The sequence below is a fragment of the Phalaenopsis equestris genome, unplaced genomic scaffold (genome assembly GCF_001263595.1).
Source record: "Phalaenopsis equestris unplaced genomic scaffold, ASM126359v1 Scaffold000552, whole genome shotgun sequence".
In the NCBI taxonomy this organism is placed as follows: domain Eukaryota; kingdom Viridiplantae; phylum Streptophyta; class Magnoliopsida; order Asparagales; family Orchidaceae; genus Phalaenopsis; species Phalaenopsis equestris.
Genome location: NW_018164992.1, coordinates 2419527 through 2446903, shown reverse-complemented (window position 1 = coordinate 2446903; position 27377 = coordinate 2419527). Strand labels below are relative to the sequence as shown.

The 27377-nt window shown below is 35.1% G+C and overlaps 2 protein-coding genes across 2 annotated transcripts in view; one reads left to right on the top strand and one right to left on the bottom strand.

The window, feature by feature from the left end:
- LOC110029142 (nucleotide pyrophosphatase/phosphodiesterase) overlaps window positions 1-6505 on the top strand; it is a 29340-nt gene extending 22835 nt beyond the window's left edge. The window contains exons 12-13 of the mRNA XM_020731295.1: window positions 5324-5633; window positions 6176-6505. Coding sequence (XP_020586954.1) covers window positions 5324-5633; window positions 6176-6481 — 616 coding nt within the window. The 3' untranslated portion in view covers window positions 6482-6505. The remainder of the gene's footprint in view (window positions 1-5323; window positions 5634-6175) is intronic.
- A 1052-nt stretch (window positions 6506-7557) lies between these two features.
- LOC110029180 lies at window positions 7558-23429 on the bottom strand. The gene is made up of 6 exons (XM_020731350.1): window positions 23189-23429; window positions 23058-23103; window positions 17650-17767; window positions 14929-15008; window positions 8958-9061; window positions 7558-7758 (listed from the first exon to the last, which is right to left on the bottom strand). The coding sequence occupies exons 1-6, from the start codon at window positions 23330-23332 to the stop codon at window positions 7723-7725; spliced, it is 528 nt and encodes a 175-aa protein (XP_020587009.1). The 5' UTR covers window positions 23333-23429; the 3' UTR covers window positions 7558-7722.
- Window positions 23430-27377: the final 3948 nt, after the last annotated feature.

The window sequence follows — 27377 nt, the reverse complement described above, 5'->3', positions numbered from 1 at the left end:
TAATAATAATAATATTATTATTATTATTACTATCTCTCCGCATCTTTTTTGACGAACACTTCATCGTAGCGAAATGAAATTCTCCCCTAGGTAAATTCGACGTTCCGGACGCGACCGCACTGTCCGTTTCATCGTTCGGGATCGTTCAGACCACCTTTTTAGTTATTTGGGTCAAAACGATAATTTGCGCATTTTTAGCCCGCACACGAAGAGTTAACGACATGGACGTCTTCCTTAGGTAATATAGACGTCTCGGACACACATAACATCAAAAATTGATGCCAACAGCATGAAAGACTAGCAATGGGATCACGAGTTACAGAGATCGTAACTCGCATTTTGCGAGGTACAGAGACTCAAAAATCGCATTTTCCTCTTTCTTCTACTGCACTTAGATCTAATGGGGAAGGCAACGGCGGAATTGTGGCGGGACCCTTGCAATACAGTTGTTGCGTGACCTTTGTGATAGCAGGGTTTTACTTCCAGACTCACCGAATAACCTCTCCTCTGGAAGTCTTCGATCCCAACCGCCGCACTTCGTTTCTCAGCGATGTTTGGCAAAGAGGGGGCATATATCTTTGTTGGAGGTTTGTCACGAGAGCTCAATGTTGCGTTTAGCCGATTCAATAAGGTTCTGGACTCGCAGATTATAGTTGAAAGAGATACAGGGAGGCTTTATGGATTTGGATTGAGACTTTTGCTGACGGATGTACAATGGAGGATGTTATCAAAGAGATGCACGATAAAGAGTTGAACGGTCGACAAATATCGGTCAACAAGACCACAAGCCAAAGGTGGGTTCGGATGATTCAGGCAGTTATTGTGGCGGTGGTCACTCATCTAGTGGAGTTGGTGGAGGAAAATTATCTTCTTGTTCGACAACTGGCGGAGGCAAAAAGGAGGCTACCAGACAAATCTGATGGTAACAAAGAACGAGAGAGACTTTGGTTGTCTTTATCGATGAGGATCACGAGTTACTAAAGAAGTTTAGAGGAAGCAGAGAGCGGTAGGTAATGTGTCTGAGGATGCATTCACCTTATTGTCATCCAATGGGAACACTGCTAATTATGTTCACTCAGCCAAAGTTACTTGTAATACACATGCTCTTACCTCTATATCTGTCATGAGTTTAACGTAATGGATTTGAGATTCTAATGCATCTCAACATGTGAAGTGCGTACACTTCCGATACTCGCCTAGCAGTTCCAAAGTGCATTCAGACTGCTGATGATACAACACAACCTGTGGTTGGTAAGAGTACAGTGAGGTGTATTAATTTTATGACTTTGTCTAATGTTTTGCATACCCATTTCTTTCAAGTGAACATTTTATTCATTAGCATCGTTATACTTCAATTAAAATGTGTTGTTTCATATGATATTCCAAATGTGATCTTCCAAGAGAAGAGCACTGGCCAGAAACTGGGGCTTAGCATGTGGCATAATGGACTCTGATACTTGGATAAAGTGGGGATGGACTCAGCCTTGGCATCCATTGTTGAGAATGCTTGAGCATGAGGATCTGACAGGAGTGTGGAGGATATTTTGCTACTACATCACAGGCGCATGGGATACTCTTCGTTTATTATACTGAGTCGTTTGTATCCATCCTTGTATTAAAAGACATAAACAAAAACTTGTGTGTAATTCTTGTGTTTGGTAAGCATACCAGGAGCTCTTATGTTAGTTCTGGTAAAATGAGTACTTATGTTTTTGGCTTGGTGAACTCAGATATATAAGAACCTTGCTCTACAACTTCTATGGATGATTACAGATATTTTGTATCCTTCATCGATTGTTTTTTCTCGTGTTACTTGATTATATTTGATGAGAAACAAATGTGATGTGCTTGTCTGCTTTAAAGACTTTTACGAGGGGATTCAAACTCAATATAGTGCAGTAGTGAATGTATTGAGGTCTGATAATGGAACAAAGTATACTAACAAGACGTTTGGGAAATACTTATCAGCCCAAGGGATACAACATCAAACCATATGTTCATACACACCGTCACAAAACAAAGTAGTTAAGAGGAAGAATAGACACCTTGTAGAGGTAGCTCAAAGCATGATGATCATGATGATTCTCCTAAAGCATTTGTGGGGGAAAGCAGTTTTGACAACGGTTCAATTGATTAACATAATGCCACACCCTAGAGAGCGTTGGATTGGAAGTCTTGTTAAATGTTGAAAGAAGATAATAATGAAATCCTCCTATTGAATGTTTTTGGCTGTGTATGTTTTGTGAAGGACATCATGCAATCAGTAGGGAAACTGGATCCTAAAGCTGTGAAGTTTGTTTTCGCGGGTTATTCTGCAATACTAAAAAGGGGTATATTTGTTGGAGTCTGATAAAGAAGAGACTGTTTGTGAGCATATGTATGTCTTTTAGAGATTTTGAATCATATTACACTTTGGAGGTGATCTCGCCCTTTGGTGACTCAGCAGATACTGGAGGAATGAGGCGCGAGGGGAAGAGTAGTGATGGTCAGTGATTGGTGCATGTGGGAACAATGCCTTGTTCCATTTTGTGGGAAGGATTAACTGAGGAAGAGCTGAAAAAGAAGAAAAAATGAGACTGAATGTGGAGGGATTCAAGCTCAAAGAGACCTGAGGTTGTATACAAGGAGGAAAAGGCAAATGTGAGAACAGTGTCCACTCTTTCCATCAAGTTTGGGTACAATGTCTGTCGTGCCACTCGTGTCATCAAGTCTCTTGTCTTGGTCTACCCCATCTCCTGAGACACATACACCTTTCACTTCAAAATCTGATTACTCGGGTGATATAATTCCTCTCATTTCTCCTCCTACTCCCATGGCTTTAAGGAGGACCTCTTGCAGCAAGACGAGTCATTTTCCTGATTGTTATTCTCCTGATTATTTTGGTTTCTCACATAATATTGCTCAGTTTGTCTCATATTCTAACATATCATTTGTACACTGTTGCATCTTTAGACACTGCCTTTGTACCCTAGTGTTGGCAGGTAGTTAAGGAGGATCTAAAGTGGAAGGCTGCTATGTTGGAGAAACTTGGTGCTCTCGATAAAAACAAGACATGGGAGATAGTACCATTATCAGCGGGGAATAGAGCAGTTTGATGCAAATGGATCTTCACAGTAAAATAAAATCCATAAGGGAAAGTGGAGAGTTGCAAGACACGATTGGTGGCGAAAGAATGCAGTCAGACATATGACATTGACTATGACGAGACTTTTGCACCGACAGCGAAGATGAACACAGTGAGGTACTAGTTGTTGTTGCTGTGAATGATGGGTGGAGGTTACACCAATACGATTTGAAGAATGTTTTTCTTCATGTTGAATTAATGTATATGGACATACCACCAGGATTCGATACAGGTCATATAGTGGGCAAGATGTGCAAACTCAGGAAGTCGTTTTATGGCTTAAAGCAATCTCCTCAAGTCTGTTTTGACAAGTTTAGAAAAGTTATGGCGCGCATGAGATATCAGCAGATAAGTGCTGACCATTTGGTGCTCTTTCGTCAAAATGATGATCACATTACTATGCTTGTTGCATATGTTGATGACATGATTATCACAAGTGATGATGAGGTAGAGATTGCTCAACTAAAAGTTAGATTGGGCAAAGATTTTGAAGTGAAGGACCTTTGACAGCTCATCTACTTCCTTAGGATTTAGGTGGCTCGTGGGCCAGAGAGGATGGTCTTATCTCAGAGGAAATTCATATTAGATCTGCAAGCCTGCAGTCTCTCTAATTGATCAGAAGACCAAATTGAGTGCAGAAACAGGAGAGCTAATTGATCGTGAGAGATACTAAAAATTGGTGGGTTGTCTTATCTGAGTCACATGCGCTCTGATATTTCATTAGCAGTGAGCATGGTGAGCCGCTATATGCATGATCCAAAGAAGGGTCATATGGACGCAGTGTATTAGATTCCGAGGTACCTGAAGAGTGCACTAGGGAATAGATTGATCTTTAGGAAGAACGGACACGTAGACATTGACTGGGCGAGTTGTGTAGATGACAGAAGATCCACCTCAGGATACTGCATGTTCATAGGTGGCAACTTGGTCACTTGGAAGAGCAAGAAACAATCTGTAGTAGCAAGGTTAACAACAAAGGCAAAGTACAGGGTCATGGCCTTAAGAGTTGCCAAGATAATGTGGCTGAGAGCCTTATTGGTCGAGCTCAAGGTAGATCAAGAAACTCAAATGAAGTTGTGGTGTGACAAGAAGTCAGCAATTAACATTGCCAACAGTCCGGTTCAACACGATAGAACCAAACATATGGAGATTGTAGATTCTTCATCAATGAAAAGCTGAATAACGGGGTACTTGAGTCAAGTCAGGTAGCCATTGGAGAGCAAGTGGCTGAATGCCTCTCTAAAGAACTTATTTCATTAGATTTGTCTAGATTATATGACAAGATGGGCTTAGTGAATATCTTTTGCTCATCTTGAGGGGGAGTGTTGAGATTTGTATTTTATTTTGAGGGGTTTGATTATAAATAATAAATATAGAAGAAGTCTAGGGGTTCTTTGTACAAGGATTGTGAGGCTCTTTAGAAGCCCAACTCATGAATGAAGGAAATATGCCTCTTACCAAAGTGATCATTCCTTCACAAATAAACTTGCAAGTGAAGAAATTATGTTTACATATGTTTTTAATTTGAGATGACGGAGATAAAAGTAATAGCAGAATTAATATGAAAAAGAATTTTTTTTTTGAAAGTTATTACAAATATTATACAATTTTTTTCTATTTAAAAAGCCGGATGATAGTTTTTGCAGATCTTGATGTAAAATATCTTTGTCATCACAGAAATTTATGAAAAATAACTGAGAAGTTGGGATCAAAAAGAAAAAATTTTCTAAATAAGTTTTTAGGCCTTTCTTAAAGTCGTCGTTAGTCTGGACAGTGAAACTATGAAAAATTAATCCCAGTAGGACCCTTAAGTTGATCTTAAAATTTTTTTTCTTAAGATTTACGTGCATACCACTCAATTCTTATGTATTTACGTATTTAACACCAATACTTCAATTTTTACATTTATCCCACCCATTCATAAAAGCTTGTGTTTCACTTTTTAAAAGTCGAAATGATGATATATTTCAGGTGCTATAAAACTTTTGGGTGGTATAAATGTAAAAAATAATTTTAGTTGTTAGATATATAAATTCATAGGAATTGGGTAGTATGTGTGCTAGTGCCCACCCTTTTTTGTTTCAAATTATCTATATTAGTGCATAGCATGTGACAATCCTTATTCTGAAACAACTATCAGAATAATAAAACCTTATAATTTTCAAAAGCCAAAGCTCTCTTTCAATTGTTCTTTTACAGGTATTCGACCGATTTCGGCACGTTTAGATTCTGCATAGCAGACACGGAGCATGATTGGAGGAGAGGCACTGCGCAATATGAGTTCATAGAACATTGCTTGTCAACTGCAGACCGCCAAAAACAGCCATGGCTGATCTTCGCGGCTCATCGAGTCCTCGGATACTCGTCCGATTTCTGGTACGCAAAGGAAGGCACATTTGCAGAACCAATGGGACGAGAAAGCCTTGAACATCTATGGCAGAAGTATCGAGTCGACATCGCATTCTTCGGCCATGTTCACAATTACGAAAGAACATGCCCAATTTATCAGGTGAGGATCATTCAAATCTTTTCAACCAAATTAAGGCTATGATATCTGTTCGGGGCTTTTACACGCATAGCACACAATTCCAATGTATTTACATATTTTACAACTAAACTTTCATATTTGCACGCATAACACTCAAACCTTTAATTTCACATAAAAAAATAGCACTATTATCACTTTTTAAAAATGAAATGCACTTTTTCACGTATAGCTTTAAAGCACCAAAGTGTTACGTTTGTAAATGTGAAAGTTTAGGTGTGAGATATGTAAATACATAAGAATATTGTGTTAGGTATGTGAATTTTCTTATCCATTATGGGCCATATTAACCCTCTGATCATTTTGATTTGGTCATTTTAGCCTCGGCGTTTATAAAAGTGCAAATTGTTTTTATAAAGGATAAAATAGTCATCATTGGAAACCATATCAACCCTTATTAAAACAGTCTATGACTATATTGATACTTTTATAAATTTCGAGACTTAATGACTCGCTTAAAGTCAGGAGATCATTTTGACATTATTTTTTTTTTTTTGAAAATGCAGAGTCAATGTGTTAATAACGAAAAATCGAATTACATCGGCACAATGAACGGAACAATCCATGTGGTTGTAGGAGGTGGAGGAAGCCATCTCTCAGAATTTAGCAGTGTGGAGACTGCTTGGAGCTTATATAAAGACTATGATTATGGGTTTGTTAAGCTCACTGCTCACAATCATTCCTCTCTTCTATTAGAGTACAAGAAGAGTAGTGATGGAAGGGTATATGATTCCTTCACTATTTCAAGGGATTATAGGGATGTTTTGGCTTGTGTTCATGGTAGTTGCTCACCAACAACATTGGCTTCATAGAAGCAATAAAATAAAATAAATAAATAAATATAAGGTAAATTTGCATATGTAGCATTATCAAAACTTTAACATTACATCAAAATTATCATCAAATTTATCATTTGTAATAGTTATTAATTGATCAATTTATATGTTGAATAGATTCTGATTAGTTTAACATAAACAATCCTTAAATTTATTTTGTATATCTACAAAAAAAAAAAATTTGGGTGTTGAATATATAAATACATAGAAATTGAGTGGTATGTTTGTAAATCTGTCCTTAATTCCGTGCCAGTCCAAAAAAAATTTAGCAATTAAATATTTTATATCCCCTTAATAAGGGAAAGCAATTGCATATGAAAACCCTCATATAACATGAGTATTTTTCTTTTAAAATTGTGTAGATGCATACCAAAAAATTATTATATATTTATATATTTAATATTTAAATTTTAATATTAACTTCGTAGTACATAAAATCTTTAACCCAAAAAAAAAAAAGCCATTAAACAAGTTTTATACAGTGAAATACATATTTTCTTCCATATCATTTGATGCGTAATTATAACATTACAATATTACATCAAAAAATATCCATATTTACATATTAACTATATAAATACATATAAACTGTCGTGTCAATAAATCGCCTATTTTTTAAGACAACTTGACTGCCATACAGCTTCTATTAGTGCCATTCCAACAATTCTCATGCAAAAAGCCTAAGAATGCCTTTTTTACATTAATAAGCTACATCTATCATAAGAAATAGGGATATTTTATCATACTAATGAAATGAGATATTCATTCATATACATGCCACACAGTTATGTATGCATATATTAACACCTAAACTTTCATGTTTATATTTATAAAATCTTAATATCATAAACTTATACATTAAAAAAAATACTTTAATATGACATAAAGCATGAAAATTTTGGTGTTTAGTAAATAAATAAGAATTGTGTTATATATGCATATAAATGCCCATAACAACATTGATTAAAATTACCTAAAAATCCATTAAAAAAACCGTTTTTCTAAAACAAAACTAAAACTGCAACATTTATCCATGCTTTGGTTTCAAAATAATAATAAAAATAATATATAAAAAAAACAGTATCCAGAATTTATGCTTACTAATATTTCGGGCCGCCTAAAATGGAAAAAAAATCAAAGCTACAAAAGTGCTCAAATGGTGGACAAAAGCAAGTATATATTTCCATCTTTATAGCGAAGAAATGTTGATTCTCTGATTAAGATTCATCTCTTAAGCGTGATATAAGTTCATCCTGCAAGAAATATGTACAAACCAACTGTTACCACATTTATCTATAATTAACTTCTTAATTTAACATAATAAAAAAGGAGACAACAGTTTATCTAATACGGAATTCATCATTTAAAGAGTTAATAATACGGCATTCTTCATTCCTACCCAAATGGCAATATATATATACAATTTGAACCCAACATCTCACGTTGGAAAACTACAATCTTAACCATTATGTTACCGATAAGTGTGCATATATATATTTATCATATATATATTTATATTTGTTTGATATTTGTTTGTGTGTGTGTGTGTCGTGAATGAAAAAAGTTATAAGAATAAAATTTTAAATCACAAGAAATTGAAAGGGTTTATCTCAACTTTGTGGGTAAAATTTTTATAGCATACATAATCATAATAAAAATTAACCAAAATTTCAATTGGGATCAATTTTTAATAGTCAGAAAATTGAATTGAAACATTAAAAACTTTTGAAATTAAATTGATCGCATTACAACAGTCAAAGAGATCATATCAGGATTTAATTCCATATTAAATACAGTTACATAGAATTTTATTTTAAATCTAAAGGAGAAAAGCATCAAAATAATCACCTGATTCTTTGCGTGGGGGTTATTTTAGTCCTATAGTCTATAAAAATGTCAATTTAGTCCACAAACTCTTTTAATATGAGAGTGTAAGAACTAATTTGCCATTTTTATGGACTAAGGGACCACAATGACCGTATATGCAGTCTCAAGACTAATTTGACACTTTTCTCAGATCTAGAGAATGTGAGAGCTACCCTTTGTCTCTCTATGATTGCCGGAAAATTTAAGGATAAAATTTTACAATATATAACTACATGGGACTTCTCTTAAATTTAAAAGGATGAGTATCACCCTTAATTCTTCTATAATCCCCCATTAATTAAAATAATAAAAATAAAAAAATAGAGAAATTTACATACGCAGCACACAAGTCTTATGTATCTACATACCACACACCTAAATTTACATATTTACATACACAATACTTTGGTGCTTTAAATCTATGCATGAGAAGGTGTATTTCACTTTTTAATAGTGCAATAGTGCTATTTTTTATGTGATATTAAAGATTTGAGTGTAATGTAAATATGAAAGTTTAGGTGTGAGATATGTAAATAGATAGAAATGTGCTATGCATGCACATGCTCCTCAAAAATAATAATCTTGCCTTCTTTCCTTTAGGTGAGAGTCCTTTATCCTTGAGAAGTGCGCGTAGCCTCTCCACAGTCATTGTATGAAGCATTCTCTCAGAAAACGTAGATCTTGATCCCTCTTACCAAAAAGCAAAATGGATAGAGAAACATTGAAGAAAATATCAGAATATAGTTTAAAATTAAAAAAAAAATTAAAAAAAAAAACAGAATTTTGAGATGTATATGATTAATGTCAAAACATAGCTGATATAACTCAAGCCAATCAGCTCTCGCATTAATCAGTTCTAAATATCCTTTGCAGATATGTTCGTATTGCTAACATTTCTAAAAACTATAGTAATACTATTAAGATTCATTTATGAAATCTGATGATGAGTTCAAGCCAACACTGGCTCCTGCCGGAATGTTAGTGTTCACTGGCATTATTTATAAATAAGAATCTATGGGAGAAAATTGAAAAAAACAAAAATAAAACATCCATTGGTTTTATAACAGAACCTCTCAAAGCAATCAAATTAGGTGGGATTTTTAATATGCGTGTCGAGAGGCCGCTGGTATAATACAAATGTCGTGAGAAGAGTTTGATGTAATTTGCTTCTAAAAAAGACTCAAGATGACATTCTAACGGTCTATGAGCCCAACATAGTTGTCACCTATCTACTGCAAATCAAACAAGAACTTGCCAATTATTTCTATGCTAAAATGACCCATAAAAAATTGTCAATAAGTGGTGAAAGATTTAGCAATTACAAAAATCTTCTCATCTAAAAAGAGGAGCAGGCATGCTTTGAAAAGACGAAGTTTGTTTATGTTGTTTAGTTGTTGAATTCTAATGAAAGAAAACTACAAATTTGTTGAGTGGAGAGCCAAAAATGTTTCCAGCATCAAACCACAAAGGAAAAGGCCCAACCACAAAGAAGAAAAAAAGTTTTGAAAATATTACGGGCCACCAAGAAAGGAGTTGGGGTTAACCAAAGCCTTGAGTAAAGTTATTGCAGAAAGAGGTCGAGGTAAGATTCAAAGAGGCTTTTGATGAAATAAAAAATTCAAAAGATCCTTTAACAATGATCAATGGAAGAGATTGAGAATGACAACAAACATAAGAGGAGCAAAACATCGCCGGCGAGAGAGAAGAATATGAATAGAGCTGCCCTAGGTGTCAAAGGGACTTTTGGGCGAACAAAATACCGACTCCATGTAGTGGTTTTAGAATCAAAGACAGCTCCCAGACCTGGCAACAAAAAGCAAAAAAGCCTTCAATAGTTGAACTAAATAAAACCAATGTACTAGCCACACAGAAGGGATTAACAAAGCTTGTGGAATGATTCACACGTTGGTCTCCACAAATCTTCACCAACATGTGTTAGACATAGCTCCCTGCTTCTTTGCCGCTCAAAAAAAAACACGAGATTGTAGGTGAGTGTAAAACATGACGCATGAAAGTCGTGTGTGAGGGTGTGAGGGCGAACTGCCCATGAGTGCAAGAGAGACGGGCATCTAGGTGGTCCGTTCAACTTGGGATAGCATTAATGTTTCCAAGGTTATTAGGTAACCAACTCTAGTTTTAATATCACTCTCCCAAGAAAATTGGGTATATGTATATGTCAGGGTATTAAAAAGCGCTAGGATAATATGATTTTACGAACTGTTACTATTATTATTTAAAAAAAGGGCAAACTGATAAAATTAAAAGAAATAAAAAAATTAATAAGCGAATTAAGAGAGCCCCAATTAATACTCTAAAATTTCTTCGTACATAATAAAATATGGTTTTTCCACAATATTCATAATTACAGTTTCAGAAAGACTGACCATTCAAACTTTAAAAAATGTAAATGCAGAGACTAATTAGTTACTCATAATTTTAGTCCGTTTTTCCTTTTTTCTTTTCAAGACAGGATGTGAAGCCCATTGGGATTATTCACTTTCTTCCCAATCAATGTGTTGAGGGTTTGAGTATCTAATAAATTTAGTTTCTTGCATAATTATTTTATTGCATTATTTATAGCCTATTTGAAGGTAAATCTATTTATGTTTAAATAAAAATTATTTCAAAAATATCCGATAAAAATTGTTTTGGGATGAACTTTAAAACTACTAGGTTTTTTTTAGGTCAGCGCTGATATAAACTCTTCATAAATAACTACACTTAAAGCAAATCTAATGATTTTCAAGCCCATTATGATACAGATTATATTAGGATATCCTACCAGATCTTTTTTGTTTTATGTTTCTAACAAGCAGCCAACACTAGTAAATTTATCTTGCAACATAAATATAGCTCCTTTAGTACTATGTTCTATCCAAAAACCTCAGAATTTGGGAAGTATGGTCACTACAGCTCCTTTAGCTATTAATTCCCAATACACCATATTTCTATAATGGACGAGCTGCAGTTTTCCCCTCCTTAGTAGCCTAGGATCTAGCCGTAGGACCTTTCTGTCGACTACTCCTAGAAAACTAGTGAAGGAGCCGTCCCCGTTAACAATTCTGAACTTTTCTTCGCTCGACTTGACATTCCATATAGTAGTTTTGACCGCTATTACTTAGCAGGTAAGACTACTCTGAAGGAACTCAAGGAGTATTCGTATAGGACTGTCGCCCTTAGGATTGACTGTACTCGTTGATTTGGCGCCGCCGCGCTCTTCGCCGTCCTATTTAATCAAATTCGAGCCTAGTTTTTGACGTGATTCAGATCGCGACGAGTTTTTGTCCCGATCATCGACGAGATTGTCTAAACGACTCCGGATGACAAAACGGACTGCGCCGACGCGTCCGAAACGTCGATTTTGCCTAAAGGGGACAGTCGTTTCACTGCGACGACACGTCTGGGGGAAAAATATACATTTAAGTGTTAATTATAATAAGAAATCATATTTTATTATTATTATTAGTATTATTATTATTATTATAATTAATACCTTATATTAAAACATAACCTAATTTCATTATCTCCCCCTCCCCTCTGCTGAGTCTCGACCCCGCGGACCTCTGCCCTAGCTTCGGCTCGCTTGGTTCCACATGGCCCGCTCCTTCGTGCCGTTGGAGTCTCGTTCTCGCGACGATCCAACGACCCATCACTTATCGTATCTCATCCTCTGCGAGGATCTCATCGTCTGCTCCTCTCGATCCTTCGATTGGTATGCGATCCCCTAATCATTCCCTCTCATTCTCTCTGGTTTATATGATACTCTGTTTGGTGATTTCCTCGTACGGGTCATTTAATGTTCTTTCCCGAGTTTTCTGGGTGACGTTTCTTTGCTTTCGTTTATATAAAGCATTTCAGTCTTATTCCTCAAGTTTTGTTGCTTGTACCTGTTGCATCAATTACATCTAAGGAACAGCGGATCTCCAAGGTATACAGGTTTGTTTTATGTTTACAGCATATTATTCTTTTATAATCACTTCCCTGCTGTACCTTTTACTTTTCTTTATACCGCATGTTGTACCGTTCTCTCTACTGCTTGTCCTGTACTACATATTCTACTATTATGTTATACACTGTACAACTTCAACATGTTCCCTATAAAATATCTAAAGGACTGCAACCATAGAGCCGCTGGATTTGACATTATAACCTGACACCCTATAAAACTTAAACTCGTCACGACAAGGAGCTTGGAGCTAGCGTTGTGGGCAACACGGTCATCTTCAGCAGCAGAACATGTCTTCCCCAGCTAAACTATTCCTTTCCTAGAAATTAAAACAACAATCCATAGGATTTCGATGTCGTTCGCGTGGAGCGACATAAATCCTCAACTTTTCTTTTATGCATTTGTACAGCTCTACTGTGCAATCTAAGTCCTAACTCGTTTTAGGATTCCGAGGTTGTCGTCCGTCACGTTGTCGTCCGTCGGTTGTCATTTGTTATGACATAAATCCTCCACATCTTCCAGGTTATTTGTGTGATTATTTCATACAAGTGTAAGCCCTAAATAAATAAAATTGACAGGATAAAACACTTGAATAATTTTTCCTCGAAACTGAAGTCAAACCATAGAGTAGACTAGGAAGTCACCGAGGATCTCCTCTGAACCTGTGGCATCCCCTAGTTCCTCTTCCTTTGGATTCTGTAATAAATGTTTTAAATTTGAGTCATTCCACTTTCACACCTCTTTGTCCGATTTCGTTGAAAAGTCTCATCCTTTTGAAGTCCTTGAAGATAATTTTTTCTGATTTTTATCGAAAGTATTCTTAAGTGACTTCGGTCATTGAAAATGTAATTAACTATAAAGGCTTGCCCTTATAGGAAGCTTTTCTGAACTCAGCTTAAAATAAACCCTATTTAATTTTTCATATTAAACAGGGGAATTTGTCGGCAAATAAAACGGTTTCGCAGACCAAACGGACGTCATATATTTCTTAGTCTATTTGATCGAGTCTCATCATCAAGTCTTGTGTTTATCCCTCGGGATAGATACAGGATTTGAGGTTGAGCGCTCTTTCATTTAAATTATGAAAATTATGGAGTCAGTTTGATTTCAATTTTTTCTAAACTTAAATTTATATGTAAATTAAAGCGTCCTTCCGAAGCGGGCGACGGGATTTCGATTCCGGTGACCGACAGTTTTTACGGGCAACTCCCCCAACTTTTTATCTCCGACATGATCGTAAGATGCCATAAAAAAGTTCGGCAAAATATATAATGGGGCAGATGAATGATGATGAGAAGCTTGTTGATTTTCTTAATTGTTGAGACCCTCCAATTTAATGTGGAGTTCATGCTTAAAAAACACAAAAAATCACCAATTTTTCAACTGGGTAGTGAGAACTATGGTCACTATTTTATCATATAAATGAATCCTTCTGCTACTCCAATCATAATCACTTTATGACATCACCGCTACACTCGCTCTCCAATCGCCAAGATTTAGCCATTTGGCACTAGAAATGATCATTTGAATAAGGTGGGCTGGGTCTAATCAATAGGGATACAAGAGCTGGGAAAGACTCAAATATTGGATGAAATTGGGACAGAACAAGCAAAAAAAATAAAGAGGGGGAGAGACTTGTAGAGATAGGAGTTAACTTGAATTTGGTAATATTGATAGTTTGAGGAAGGCAGGTTGGGTCTAAACTCTACAAATCAAAGAGGGGGAAAAGGCTATTGTACTAGATGAATTTGAGAGGGAGAGGGAGAGAGAGGGAGATAATTAAAAACCAAAAACAATTTGAAGAAAGTCAAATGCACCCAAATTACTTCAAAACTATATAAAGCAACAAATTGATAATCAACAATCAATCACACGGAACACCATCTATGATAATATAGATGGATAAAATGCTACAATTTCTGTTAGGCTGATAATTAAACTCCTAGAGTTTTAAGCCGATACTCATTTTTAAATCAACGCTTTCACTCTATAAGTTAAATGCATAAATAAAGTATATTAATGTTCATATTAAATATGTAATTAGTAATATTTCAAGTCCATAAAGACTTACAGAATATGCAAACAAAATAAAAAATTAGAACCCCAAGCTCTATGTTTCACACATAAGGTTACCACCTTGGGCTTGCATTGGATCCATGTGCATCTACAAACACCACAAGAGCCGCTTTAGCATATAACAATTTTTTCCTTTGAAGTTCAAACATGCAAAAACATATTTTCATGGTCCTCTAAAGAATAATTTTGTTTAAATAATAGAAAGAAAAGGCTCAAAAAGTTCATCTCTCTGCTATCACTGCACGTTACTTTTATTCTAACGTTGAATCGGTACCATGATGCTGATGATTCAATGTCTTTTATTTTTCACAATGCTTCTAATCTGAATATTCTTTCCCAAAATTTACTGAAAGTAAGAAATATTACTAGAAACCAAACATGTCAAGTAAAAGGATAAACAAGCATGGCATGGTACAACAATGTTTTGCAAAATTAGAGAAAGGTGGCAGCAGGACTTGAAAATTGTAACCAACGCACAAATTCTTTAATAAAAAGAAAATCAGCTTTTAAAAGAAGATAAAAGATTGCAACATACCCTGCCCGCCATTGCTAGAAGAAGTACCGGTGTTGGCTCTTTTGGTTGAAGGTTTGCCATCCAATGGTCTTGAAGCAGATCTGGAAAGCATAGAAAGGCAGCAAAGTAGAATTTCATTAAAAAAGGAAATTCCACTTTTAATTATTGCCAAACATCGAGAGCGGAAGATGAAGATGATCAATGCAGCTTGAAAGCAATATATCTTAGTGATAAGTAAAGAGATTAAGAAGTACAAATACAATATTCTATCTAAAAATAAGGCGCATTACAGAAAATAACACCATATTACTGTATCAATTCATCGACAGCTCTACTAATATTGTTTTTGAGTCTTGTGCTCAGTTATCTAACAAATCAGTTAAAATGTTTTCCGAACCTCAAGATTTTTCTCAAAGGTTTACAAGTGCCACCAAAAAAATAATGAATTACAGATCTTGCCCTTAAATATAGAGGCGTAAGATTGTTACTAAATATATCACATGATTGCAAAACCTCAGCAAGTGATGTAATTAATAACTCTCAGAAGAATATGTGGTGAACTTCTCATCTGAAACATCAATTACCAAATGGCTTCAGATTTTTTAGCTTGATCCATTGAGATTAGAGTTGACAAAGCTCATGCCATAACAATCATAATGTAAAAATAAAAATAAGCATGTTTTGCCTCAATTTGGGTGTCAATATCACTTATATTGCAAATTATAAGATATTATAAGCCTAAGAATCTCACGCATGCTTTCAAGGCGCCTATCCCGGTAACTAGTCTGATTACTACATATCATGACCATAAAGGTTCTCAAACAAAATAAGCGACCTCCCAATCATACAAAACAAGCACCTCAAGTCCTGTACGTATGTGACGGGTACAGTTATCCCTAGTGATAATCTGAGAGGATCCTGTTAAAAAATTCTCAAATTCAAAGATAAAATATATTTAAGCTTCTCATAGTAAAAAAATTGTAACTAGAGTCAAATGAACACCCTTAAAAAAGCAAGCCCGTCAAAAGTACAAAAGTGTGTGTATAGGCCAAAAGTTCGAGAAATAATTGATCTGTTCAGGCTCATTCATCTGCCCTCCATACTAGTTTGCCAAAAATGTCAAATTCAAATTAGATTACAGCTCATGAAAGAATCAATGTGACACGTGCCCCCTGACCAGTAGATTAGATTGATTGTTGCAGCACCACGATATTGCGGTTATAAACCAAATCTGAAAATTCCCAAATGGCTAAGCCTACGAGTTTTAAGTCATAAAATGCAATTGATAGGGCATAAGAACTTCTATTAGCCAAGGTAGGCTTAAAAGCAGCCCCATTTGGCAAGATTTTCCCCGTTAAGTATGTGAGATCCATTGGGATGATGCAAGTCATTGTTATTAACAATAATACTTTGAATAGGTTAGGTTGATTACCTCAGTTGACTAAGAAAACTAAGGTCCATAATAATTTGAAAAGTAGACTATTGATCGGATATGTCATGATTTTCCCACCATTCAATTGGAGCTAATGGTGTTACATCCATTCCCAAATCCATATTGTTGCTTATGAATCATAGCATCGTAGAACTTATAGACTAACCTTAATCAAAAGTTCTTTTTAATGTTTAAGAAGAAAATTAAACATAATGGCTTATGCCAATGGGAAATTTCAAAATTACTAGCTAAATTGCAAAATCTTTCATTTGTGATTTATCGAAAGACCAATTTAACATTGGAAGATGTGATCGAGACTTACAAGAATATGATTGAAGCAAAAGGAAATTTTCAAGACACATGATTCACGCTGCCATCTATACAACTCCAAACGTTGAAGATATTCTCATCGCATAATTACTTTAAGACGTCTTCCCATTTTACAACTTTGACTAGGACAATCATATGCTTATCTAAACCCTTTTTTTTTATAATTGATCAAAAACATCCAAACTGATTACACCAAAGTACAAGTTTATCCTCAAACATCATTGGCTAGCATATATTATCTTCATATCCACCGAAACTGACAAGCATTGCACATATTTGGATACAATAATCTTAGTCTCTTGTTTTCAAAGTTCATTGTTGGTGACATTCGTTTAGCTTAAATTCAATCTAAGCTGTCAGAACTATGTTATGCTCAAAAAAATACAGACCAAGTTACCTCATTGGAGCATCTGTAGCACGCACATGTGAGCAAAAATAAATAAATAAATTCTACTACTTCACAGATTTATCTGAATCCTAAAATGGCATAGCATAAGAAATTTAATTATGACATTGTTACTATAATATGCTTAAGACATCAGAGCAAACTAACTCTAGTTCATCTTATTAGTAGCGAGAACTATGGAAACAGTAGAATGAAAAAAGCCAAAAACTTTTTGGCAATTAACAAATAAAAATAGAACTTCGAAAAAACCAAAGGCCAGTATAATTTTACCCAGTCTATACCAATCTAATATTGAACATTTAAGAAACAGTTTATAAAAAGAAAGTAGCACAAGTTATGCCCATACTAAATTAGAAATACAAGCTGAATTTTACCACCAAAAGTAGAAACTCAGCACACTAACCAAAATGTACAACATGATATCATTAATGGTGACGTGTTAAGCTCCTTAATCAGCAGTGATACACAAATAACAAAACGCAAGACAGCAGATTCATCAGAGGTCCATTTTTGGGATTATAAATCAGTTACTGCATATCTAAATAATGGCGTGAATTAATCATAAAATTAATACCTTTTGCCTTTAGTGATCTCCACTGAAGCTTTGGCATCCTTGGCATCGGTCCTTAGTTTGTTAATTTGAAGTGATCTAATCAATATGTTTGTGGAATTTGTTTTAATCAGCTGCTCCTCTGCATAAATAAAAGTTATCATGAATTTTAAAATTCCAATAACAAATCAAAAATTCAACAACATTAATCACATCGCAAATATGCATAAATGAAAACATGAAATATCCAATACATATTTTTCGAATAAAATATAAAGATAAAACAAAAATAAGGCATCCATTTGGAAAAGTTAGAATATTCTATTTATCCCAGCATAGCATAATAAAATTCATAAACTCAGATACTAAGGGTGCGTTTGGGGCTGTTGTAACTGTATGAAATCTTAGTACAAAAGTTGTTGTGAAAAATTTGTTGTTTAAAAATTGGTGTTTCAAAATTTGTTGTTCTGTTTGAAAAATTATGTTTTGAAAGTGTTGTTTGTGGATAAATATCTGAAATACTCCTCTATTTATATTATGTAAAATTCTTTATGCACTTGATGTTGTTGGAAAGAGATTTCACTAATTTTTATTTTTTTTATAGCCTTATATAAAATATATATTTCAAATGCAACATGTATGTATGTATATATGTATGTATGTATGTATGTGTGTGCATGTATGTATATATGTATGTATGTATGTATGTGTGTGCATGTATGTGTGTGTATGTGCGTGCGCGCACGTTTATTGGTGCAGCCTCTGGCATAAGTCCCTCGGGTCGGGAGTTCAAATCCCGTGGTGCGGGTTCTTCGAATCAGAAGCAAGCAAACCAGGGTTTTCAACCCTTTAAGGGAATCAATATTTAGTGCCCACTGGTAATATGAAAAAGATACAAAAATGTTGTATGAGATGCCTAAAAGAAAGCCCAACTCATACAATACAAGACACACCAAATCCAGATAAAGCAAAGATACAAACAGGTAAAAAACCAAAAAGCACAAAAGGGCACAAAAGTGCTAGGGACGTCCCACTTTAGTTCTCCTTCCTCTAGTATTTGGAAGTGAGCCGGCTAACAAATTGGTAAGGTGCGTACCATTGCCCGTAGTAAACAAAGTATCAGCCATCAGATTCCTGAGCTCAAGTAGATCTTCATTCTTCTTCTTCCTCTTAGATGTGTAGACTTGTCGACTATGTGTAGACTTGTCATTCCTCATCCGATGATTGACTCATCTAATCAGTAGATTCCAAAGGTGATCGGATAGGTGTAGGTCGTTGCACGTCTTGATCCCCATGAGCCTGAGTAATATTAACATCTTTTTTGGACCTAATGAGGTATATATATATATATATATATATATATATATATATTGATTTATATATACAACAACAATAACAACAAGTCTTTTATCCCACTAAGTGGGGTAGGCTACATGAATCCTTTTTCTCCATTGAGTCTTATTGAGTGTCATATTTTTATTTAATGCTAATAAATTAAGATTATTTTTTTATACAATATGCCCAAGTTCGACCCCACATAGTGGGATTAAGGCTTTGTTGTTGTTGTTGTTGTTGTATGCCCAAGTTTTTCTAGGTCTACCTCTACCTTTCTTAGCATAAGTCAAGACTTTTGATTGTTGTTACTGTGTTTGGTGATTATGGATGGTGAAACCCCCTTGCAGCCCAGACCGCGCCATTTCGCCATTTGCTCACAGGTACTGCTGCTTGACAGCAGAAAGCTGTTATAATACAGTGGAAAACAGCAGATTTCCACTTCCGATTCGCTGTCCCTATGCCATTCACACCATAATTCAACCACCATCATTATTCCTGCTTTCCTTACCCCTCCTACAAACCAACCCCTTTCTTATATTCCCTCACACCATCTAGGAGCCCTAGATCGGTGCCATCGAGGAACTAAGTAAAAGCACAACCCTATTCTAACAAAAAACTAAATGTTCTATGTATACAAAAAATTATAAAAAAAAGATGAAAAAATTACATTCAAATTTAGTTATAACATATGAAGCCAATTTTAGTTTTGCCCCAATGAATTCAGCGTGCTCTCTACATGAACATGGATTCAAATGACAATATTGTTTCTCTTTCAAAAAAGACCACAATTTCCAATAGTAGTTACCCAACAACATTTCTAATCAGGTATAAAAAATAACTTGAATCAGTACTTAATGAAAAATATAAAATCCCAACAGCATTCATTTCTACATAAAGAAAGTATATGCTTAATTTCTCAACCTGAATGAGTGTGCCGCATACTAAATCTAAACAGCATTAGTTTCTACTCACAGATCATATGCTTATATTTCCCATCCTTAGTTGGGTTCATCCATCAAGCAATATCATCTGCATCATTGCTCTATGTTTATCTTAGAAATCTAACAATAGAAATATTCTGAATTGTCACTTGACAAGAAGTTAAACGCAAAGCACAAAATTTAGCAAATTTTGCTCTCAAAAGAGTAAATAAAATATATGAAAAGTCAGATCACTCATAGGGACCCTCATACGAGTTAGTCGCATATTTGGCATGATTCCTAATTGATTTGCATGAAAAGCAAACAATCAATTACTTGAAAAATATAAATACATAAATAAATGAGACAAACAACAATACAAAAAAAAATTCACGTCCATTATTTTTTATTCTAAGTAATTTCTGATCCACCAGAAAGAGGACATTCAGCAAAAATTTTGTAAAACCAAAAATGCTAGGAAATTTTTCTACGAGATAATTATAAAAATTTTCAAGTTCGTTACTTTTTATGACAGAACTTGTGCACTAGATAAAGCTGACTCAGCATAAATAGTGTAAATTTTAGAATGCAAAGAAAAAAAAATTCAAAACAAAAGCAAAAAAATAAGAAGCAATTAACTAACAGAAGGAATAGTCACTCAAGTTGAAGAATAAGGCATTTTCCATTCTTCTTTAGGAAGTGGACAATATGGGAATGGAGTTGGTGAGATTATTTGATTGAACAAGAAGGGGTTTGTAAGATGTTTTAAGAAGTAATTTTAAGATAGATAGTGATTTATAGGATGTTTGAAGAATCAAATCTGAGATTTGGACAGGGATTTCCAGGAGGGAAAATATTAGAGTGGATTGCATGAACATTGGAGAATGATTTGAGAGGGATAGCCTTTGGAAATTCATGATATTATTGCTAGAAAAGAGATGATAAAACATTTGTTAGCATCTTATTGCTGAACTTTGTATCTTTCCCTTGTCGTTTTTGTAGCTTCTCTACTCATGGAGTAGAGAAAAAGGAGCACAAATTAATCAATATTCCCCTTTGCCGTCTTTCAAATCCATGTTATCACTTGTCCCTCTTATTCTATGGCTCTACTCATAAGCAATGTCATAAAATATGATATTTGCCTCTCATTCTTTCTCCATCTTGACCTCTCATCCTTTCTCCATCCAAACCCACTAAACGGAGACCAAAGAAAAACAGTGTAGAATTTAAGCTTCATGTTGGATCTTTTCACAATTATCAAATTTGGGTGAAAACCTATACCCAACCGATTATACCCAGTATCCCACGCATCAGCAAAACACCTTATCTCCTATATCTAAATCACCAATCAAATCTCATCTCATCCTCTTATGTTTTCAACAAGACAAATGAGACGAGTATATTCCATTCGACCCTTGGCGCTCTTTATCTCTTGCTTCTTTCCATTTTCTTTATATTTCACATTCAGTGGCTTAATGATTTAGTCAAATTAAACATCGAACATTATATGATCCGGTTAGGAGAGTAGATGTTTTAGACTTGACTTATGTTAAGAAAGGTAGAGGTAGATCTAGAAAGATTTGGTCATATTGTATAAAAAATTATCTTAATTTACTAGAATTAAATAAAAACATGACACTCAATAGGAAGCAATGGAAAAAAATTATTCATGTAGCCGACCCCACTTAGTGGGATAAAGGCTTCTTGTTGTTGTTGTTGCTTGATGGTAACAACTGCATGCTAAAATTTCTAGTTGCAAAAAAAAAATGTCTTAAATGAACAAAAAATCCCAATACGAATCAATAAAAGTGATAAGAGACAATAAAAATTTTATGTGAAAAACCAAAAGAGACAAATCATATGGTGTAACCTAGTTATAATATTCCAATATATATTAAAGTCATAGAGTTCCATTCTTACTCCTCAATTGGGAAAGATGATAACGCAAAGCTAGAAAAAATTGTTTGTCCCTTTGTTGTTATAATACAAGTTTATTGACAACAAAGTTAACTAAATGAAGATAATTTGGCAACAACAATTTGAAGAAAATAATCTGGCAATGACAACCACACGACAGTAGTTGGGTTATAGCTATCACTAGTGATAGTCGACAATTATTGTTGGTCATTAGCTTCTTGTTCTCTTTATGAATTCAAATTTACCTTTCAACAATATATTTCCCCTTCATATGGAGAATGTGTGCCTATTTATAATTTATGTTGTGGCATCTGCATGCCAATTTTGTAGAACATTCAGTATTTCAATTAATTCTTCAAAGCTTCCAATTATATTTCAAGCATTTCATTTGGGCTCATTTGAACTCAAATCAAATCACTTTTGGTGTCATTCAATTTGTATTGTCAAGACATTTAGTTTAACTATAAATTTTGTTGAAACTGGAGCTAGAATTATCATGAATTTGACACTAAAAGTTGTCTTCTCTAAAATGCAAGATTAATGCCTTATCATGCAAGTTTTTTAGTGGCATATCAATAACAAAAGCCAAAAACTAGCTATACAGCATATTGAGGAAAGAGCTTTCATTCAAAGAATGCACACGTGTATATCTTAAAGTGGCTATATGTTAAGATTTAGAGAAAGAGTGAGCCAAACATTCAATGATCCATTTTATTTGATGCATGACTAAACTATTATCAAGAAATCTACATCACCTTCTTCGTTCTACAAAATATTATTCCACTTCCAGCAACATTGTCCATTGTTATTCATAAATTTGATCCTTTTTTTTTAAGGATGATGTATTGACAGCTTTATATACTCATGCAATTTTCCAACCATCTCTAGCAAACGGTATACCATTATTTGCCATAGATATGGAAAACCGACTTTAGTACTAGTTCAATTTCACAAACCAATGCCTCAGATTAATCCAAACAACAGGGTTTCAATTATCTCCACGGAACTGACGCTTCAGAAGTGCGTGAAGTAAAACCATCGTGATAATTATGATCGGTGAGGCAATCTATGCAGACGGAAAATGCTATTTAGTATCCATCAAATTAGGGCAGAGAAAGCACGTACAATGTAACCTTGCTAAGGAACTTTACTGATACAGGTCGCCCCATCCAATGAATATGAATAAAAAACAAATATAAAATAAAATGAGAGATTGTTTCGGTATAAAGAAGGTTGATCGGGCAAGCGGAGCTTTCTAACCTGGGGGAGAAGTTTCGTGATCACAAACGTACACTCGCAAGCTTCCCTGCAAACGAGTCTAAAAACGTTAGCAGAAAGAAAGAAAGGAAAAACGAAGAGTCTGACTTGGGGTTTTGTCGGAAGATTAGTACCAGATTGGATGATAGGGTGGTAGAGGAGAAGAAGCCACGGGAGGGGAGATCGGTGAGGAACTCGGAAGCACCTCCGGCTGCGTTTTCATGCTTACCTAATGATGCCTGCTCGGGCTCCATCGCTTCGAAGTTCTCTGCTACCATTCTCGCGCGGTGGAGCTATGGCATCATTTCATACCATGAAGAAAAGCATCTTGTGTGGGGATGGTGTGCCTAAAGTAATTTGATAGCGGTGGATAGTTTTTTCGGAATATATTAAAAAGAATGATCTGAGATAAAACCTCCAATCATCCCTAATATGTTTAACAATTCGAGTAAAGCCAATTGTGTCAGAGAGGATTTGAATCTCATCCTGAGATGCCTTATACCATAGATGTCAACCAACAGACCGAGATACATGTGATTATAAAATTTTGATGAGAAAATAATTTTTTACAGATCTATTGCGTGTAATATAAATAAATTTTTGCATGCAAAGATTAGATAATTTTTTATAGTTATAGCACTTTAACATACCTGATTATAAAAATAGTTTTTTATCACAAAAAAATTTAAAGGACAGCAACAAAATAATAATCAAATATAATTTTATTGGTGATATAAAAACAATGCAGTTAGAAAACTGCCCCAAATAGGTATCCTCATTAAATTAAGAAGCTTATTTACAAATTTAAATAAATAAATTATATAAAGTCCAATTTTGCTTGATTATCATTATCAATTTTTTTAAAAATTCTAATTAAGTTGTCCCAAACAAAAAGTCCTCAATTTGATAACTTTAATTATCATGATAGATGAAGAAAATCTATTTATAAATCTGCCTATCTAGAAAATCCAACTACTAAAAAATAGATGTAATTTGTATCAAATATTTAATAAATCAATAAAATATAGGAAAATTTATATGACCACTTAAATTATATATCTGCTGCATAAACTTTAATTTTTATATACAAGCCACATTAGTTATTGATACGCTACCAATAAATTTTTAATCATCTAGAACGAATCTCGAGGCATGACACGGATCTCGAGACAGTTTTTTCAACAAAAATGTTCAAATCATGATAAAAAATCATCTAGTGCTCTGATTTCAACAAACTTATAGTCAAATTAACCGGCTCGATGAGACGGACTTAATAATACAAAAACTAGTCTAATTCGAGTCAAATCAAGCTTAGATCATATCATTAAACAACTCTTGGAAGATTTTCGGACGCATTTGGATGGTCAAACGGATGCCGACTGCTTACACTAGTAAGTTCATAGTTGAATCGAACGTCTGGGCAAGACAAATCCAACGAGCTCAATATCACTCAATTCCGACATCATTAAGGCATCCAAATGTCCATTAAACGCAATCTAATTGAGGGAAACTCTCTAGACCGTTCGATCAAAATGATTCATATTCCTGCATTAATTGCATCTAAAACACTATAAATAGACCCCCTAGCCCTTACATGAGAGAAAGTGAAAGCCTAGAGAGAGAGCCGGAGACCTTTAGAAGGAGCTGCAGCTTAGCATCACCCTCGACCGTCGTCGATCATTGCTGACCATCACCGACCTCCGTCGATCACTGCCTACCGTCGTCAACTACCGCTAACCACCATCGATCACCATCAATCATCGTCAATCACTATCTACCAGACGCTGTCAGTCGACATTGTAATCTGAAAAATATAGTTATATTTTCCTGTCTGTGGGATAAAAGATTTATGTAATCATCAATTAATAGTGAATTTTCGCAACTTGGCCAGACCCCATGGTTTTTCCCTTCACGGGTTTTCCACGTAAAACATCTGGTGTCACTATTACTTATTTCTCTTTCATCTGTGTGTGTTGAATGCTCGTACAATGCTAAGACAATAATCTGTCACTCTACTGTCACGAATTTTCTAGCACGCATCAGTTATGTTTATAAAAAGGCCAGATTCACTTTCTAAAAGTTAAAAGCGTGTGTGTGAGAGAGAGAGAGAGGGAGGACAATTAAGTAGTGATAAATCACAATAAAAAACAAATCAATACGTTTAAAATTTTAGAAATGATATGAGATAAGTAAATTTAAGAAATAATAACAAAAAATAATTAATTAAGAAAAGGAAGATTTACATAAACACTCTCTTGAATTTTGATTTGTTCGTAAATCACACCCCAATAAATATTGCGTAAAAAATAAGAGAGAGAAGTAAGCAGAAATATGTCTTGTTTTATTCATAAAATTGTTAGATATGACTCATATACCATAAAAGGACATATGCTAGAGCGGAGCATAGCAGAGCAGAAGATTCTGTCTGAATCAGGGGAGTTTCCTTATATGGGTTGGGGGTGCGGTAAAGGGGGAATTTGATAATTACATGTTGTACACAAGGTTTCTTTTACTGTTTTGTGTAGGATTATAAATAGGTTTGTATGTAACACTAGGTGTTATGCTAATTTTGTATTATGTACTCTTTTTCTGGATCGTTGAGAAAAGCCGTCGCTCTGCTCCCGAGGACATAGACATCTTTGTCCAACCTCGTTAAATCTTGTGTTTTCTTTCTGGATTTGTGTCAATTCCTATTTTTCTTCGCCCTAATTTCTCAACAAGTGGTATCATAGTAAGGTTCTAGGGCAAAAGAGATCGGCGCCGGAAGAAGATTCGGCGGTGGAGGAAGTGCGGGGTGCGGGATTCGCGAATCTCAGCAACTTGCGGCACTATTCGTGGCAACGTGAGGAGTATTTTTAGCGACAGGCTCCGGATCGGGGGCTTCGGATTCGGCGCAGTGCTTCTTCCAGTAAGGTGCGATTTTCGGAACTTCTACCGCGATTGGTTCCACACGTAGTTTCGAATGGTTGGTGTTCGAAGGCGGAGGCACTGAGCGGAAGAGGCTCGGTTTGCAGGAGAAGCTGACGTAATCGGAAGGCTCAGTTCGTGCTTCAGAGGCTACTGGGCGGACAAACCAGGAAATATTGGAAGAATATTCCTTCGGGATATCTCTTGGAGAAGCATTTTTTTTTTCCTTTGCTGAATTTATTTCCTTTGGTGGAGGCTGAGAAGAAATAGAAGGAATCGTATTTCTTTTGCTTAAGGCGGAGAGGAAATAGAAGAAATATTTCAGGCGGAGAAGAGATTATTTGCTTTGCTGGAAGAATTGGAAGGAAGGAATCTAAGAAATATTTCAGGCGGAGGAATATTCTCGCGGAGAAGGAAAATTTCAAATATTCCGATGATAAATTTCAGGATATTTTGGAAATATTCTGAGCAAAGAATTTTTTTAAAATTTAGCAGGGAATTCGAGGTGGTGAAGTTTGATGGAACTGGTAACTTTGAATTGTGGCAAACAAGAGTAAAAGATCCGTTGGCTCAACAGGGAATCTTAAAAGCTCTGCGGGCAACAAAACCAAAGGCCATGGAGGATGAAGATTGGGAAGAATTGCAACAACGAGTAACAACAACTATACTCCTATGTCTGACAGATGAGGTTATGTCTCACTTGATGAATCTGAAATCTCCAGGGGAGGTATGGAAGAAATTGGAAACTAAGTTTATGACTAAATCTCTGATGAATAAATTGTATCTGAAGCAAAAGCTGTATGGGCTGAAGAAGCAAGAAGGTTCTGATCTAGCGCAACATGTTAATGGTTTCAATCAAATAATCACAGATTTATCACGGCTTGATGTGACTCTTGAGGATGAAGGTCGAACAATGATTTTGTTGTGTTCACTGTCTTCTTCCTATGAACATCTGATGACTACTCTTACATATGGAAAATAAACTATCAAAATTGATGAGATTACTGCAGCATTGTTGGCTCATAACCAGCAGAAGCAGAATGCGGAGGAAAGCTCTCATGGCAAAAGTTTATATGTTAAGGGTAAACAGGATCGTGGAAGAAATAAAGAGGAGGGTTATAGAAGACGAAATTTCAGATCCAAGTTCAAATGCAAAAAGACAATTCATTGTTGCAATTGCAAGGAGCCAGGTCATATGAAGAGAGATTATTCAAAACTGAAGAAGTAGACTGGGGAGAAAGGTGATGCATCATCAAAGTCTGTAAATGTGGTGCAAAGTGACAATTCAGATTGCAGTGATGGCGATATGCTTTCAGTTTCATCAACTCAGTTCATAGATGCATAGATTCTTGATTCAGGATGCTCTTATCACATAACACCTAATAGTGAGTGGTTTATTTCATACATGTCAACTAA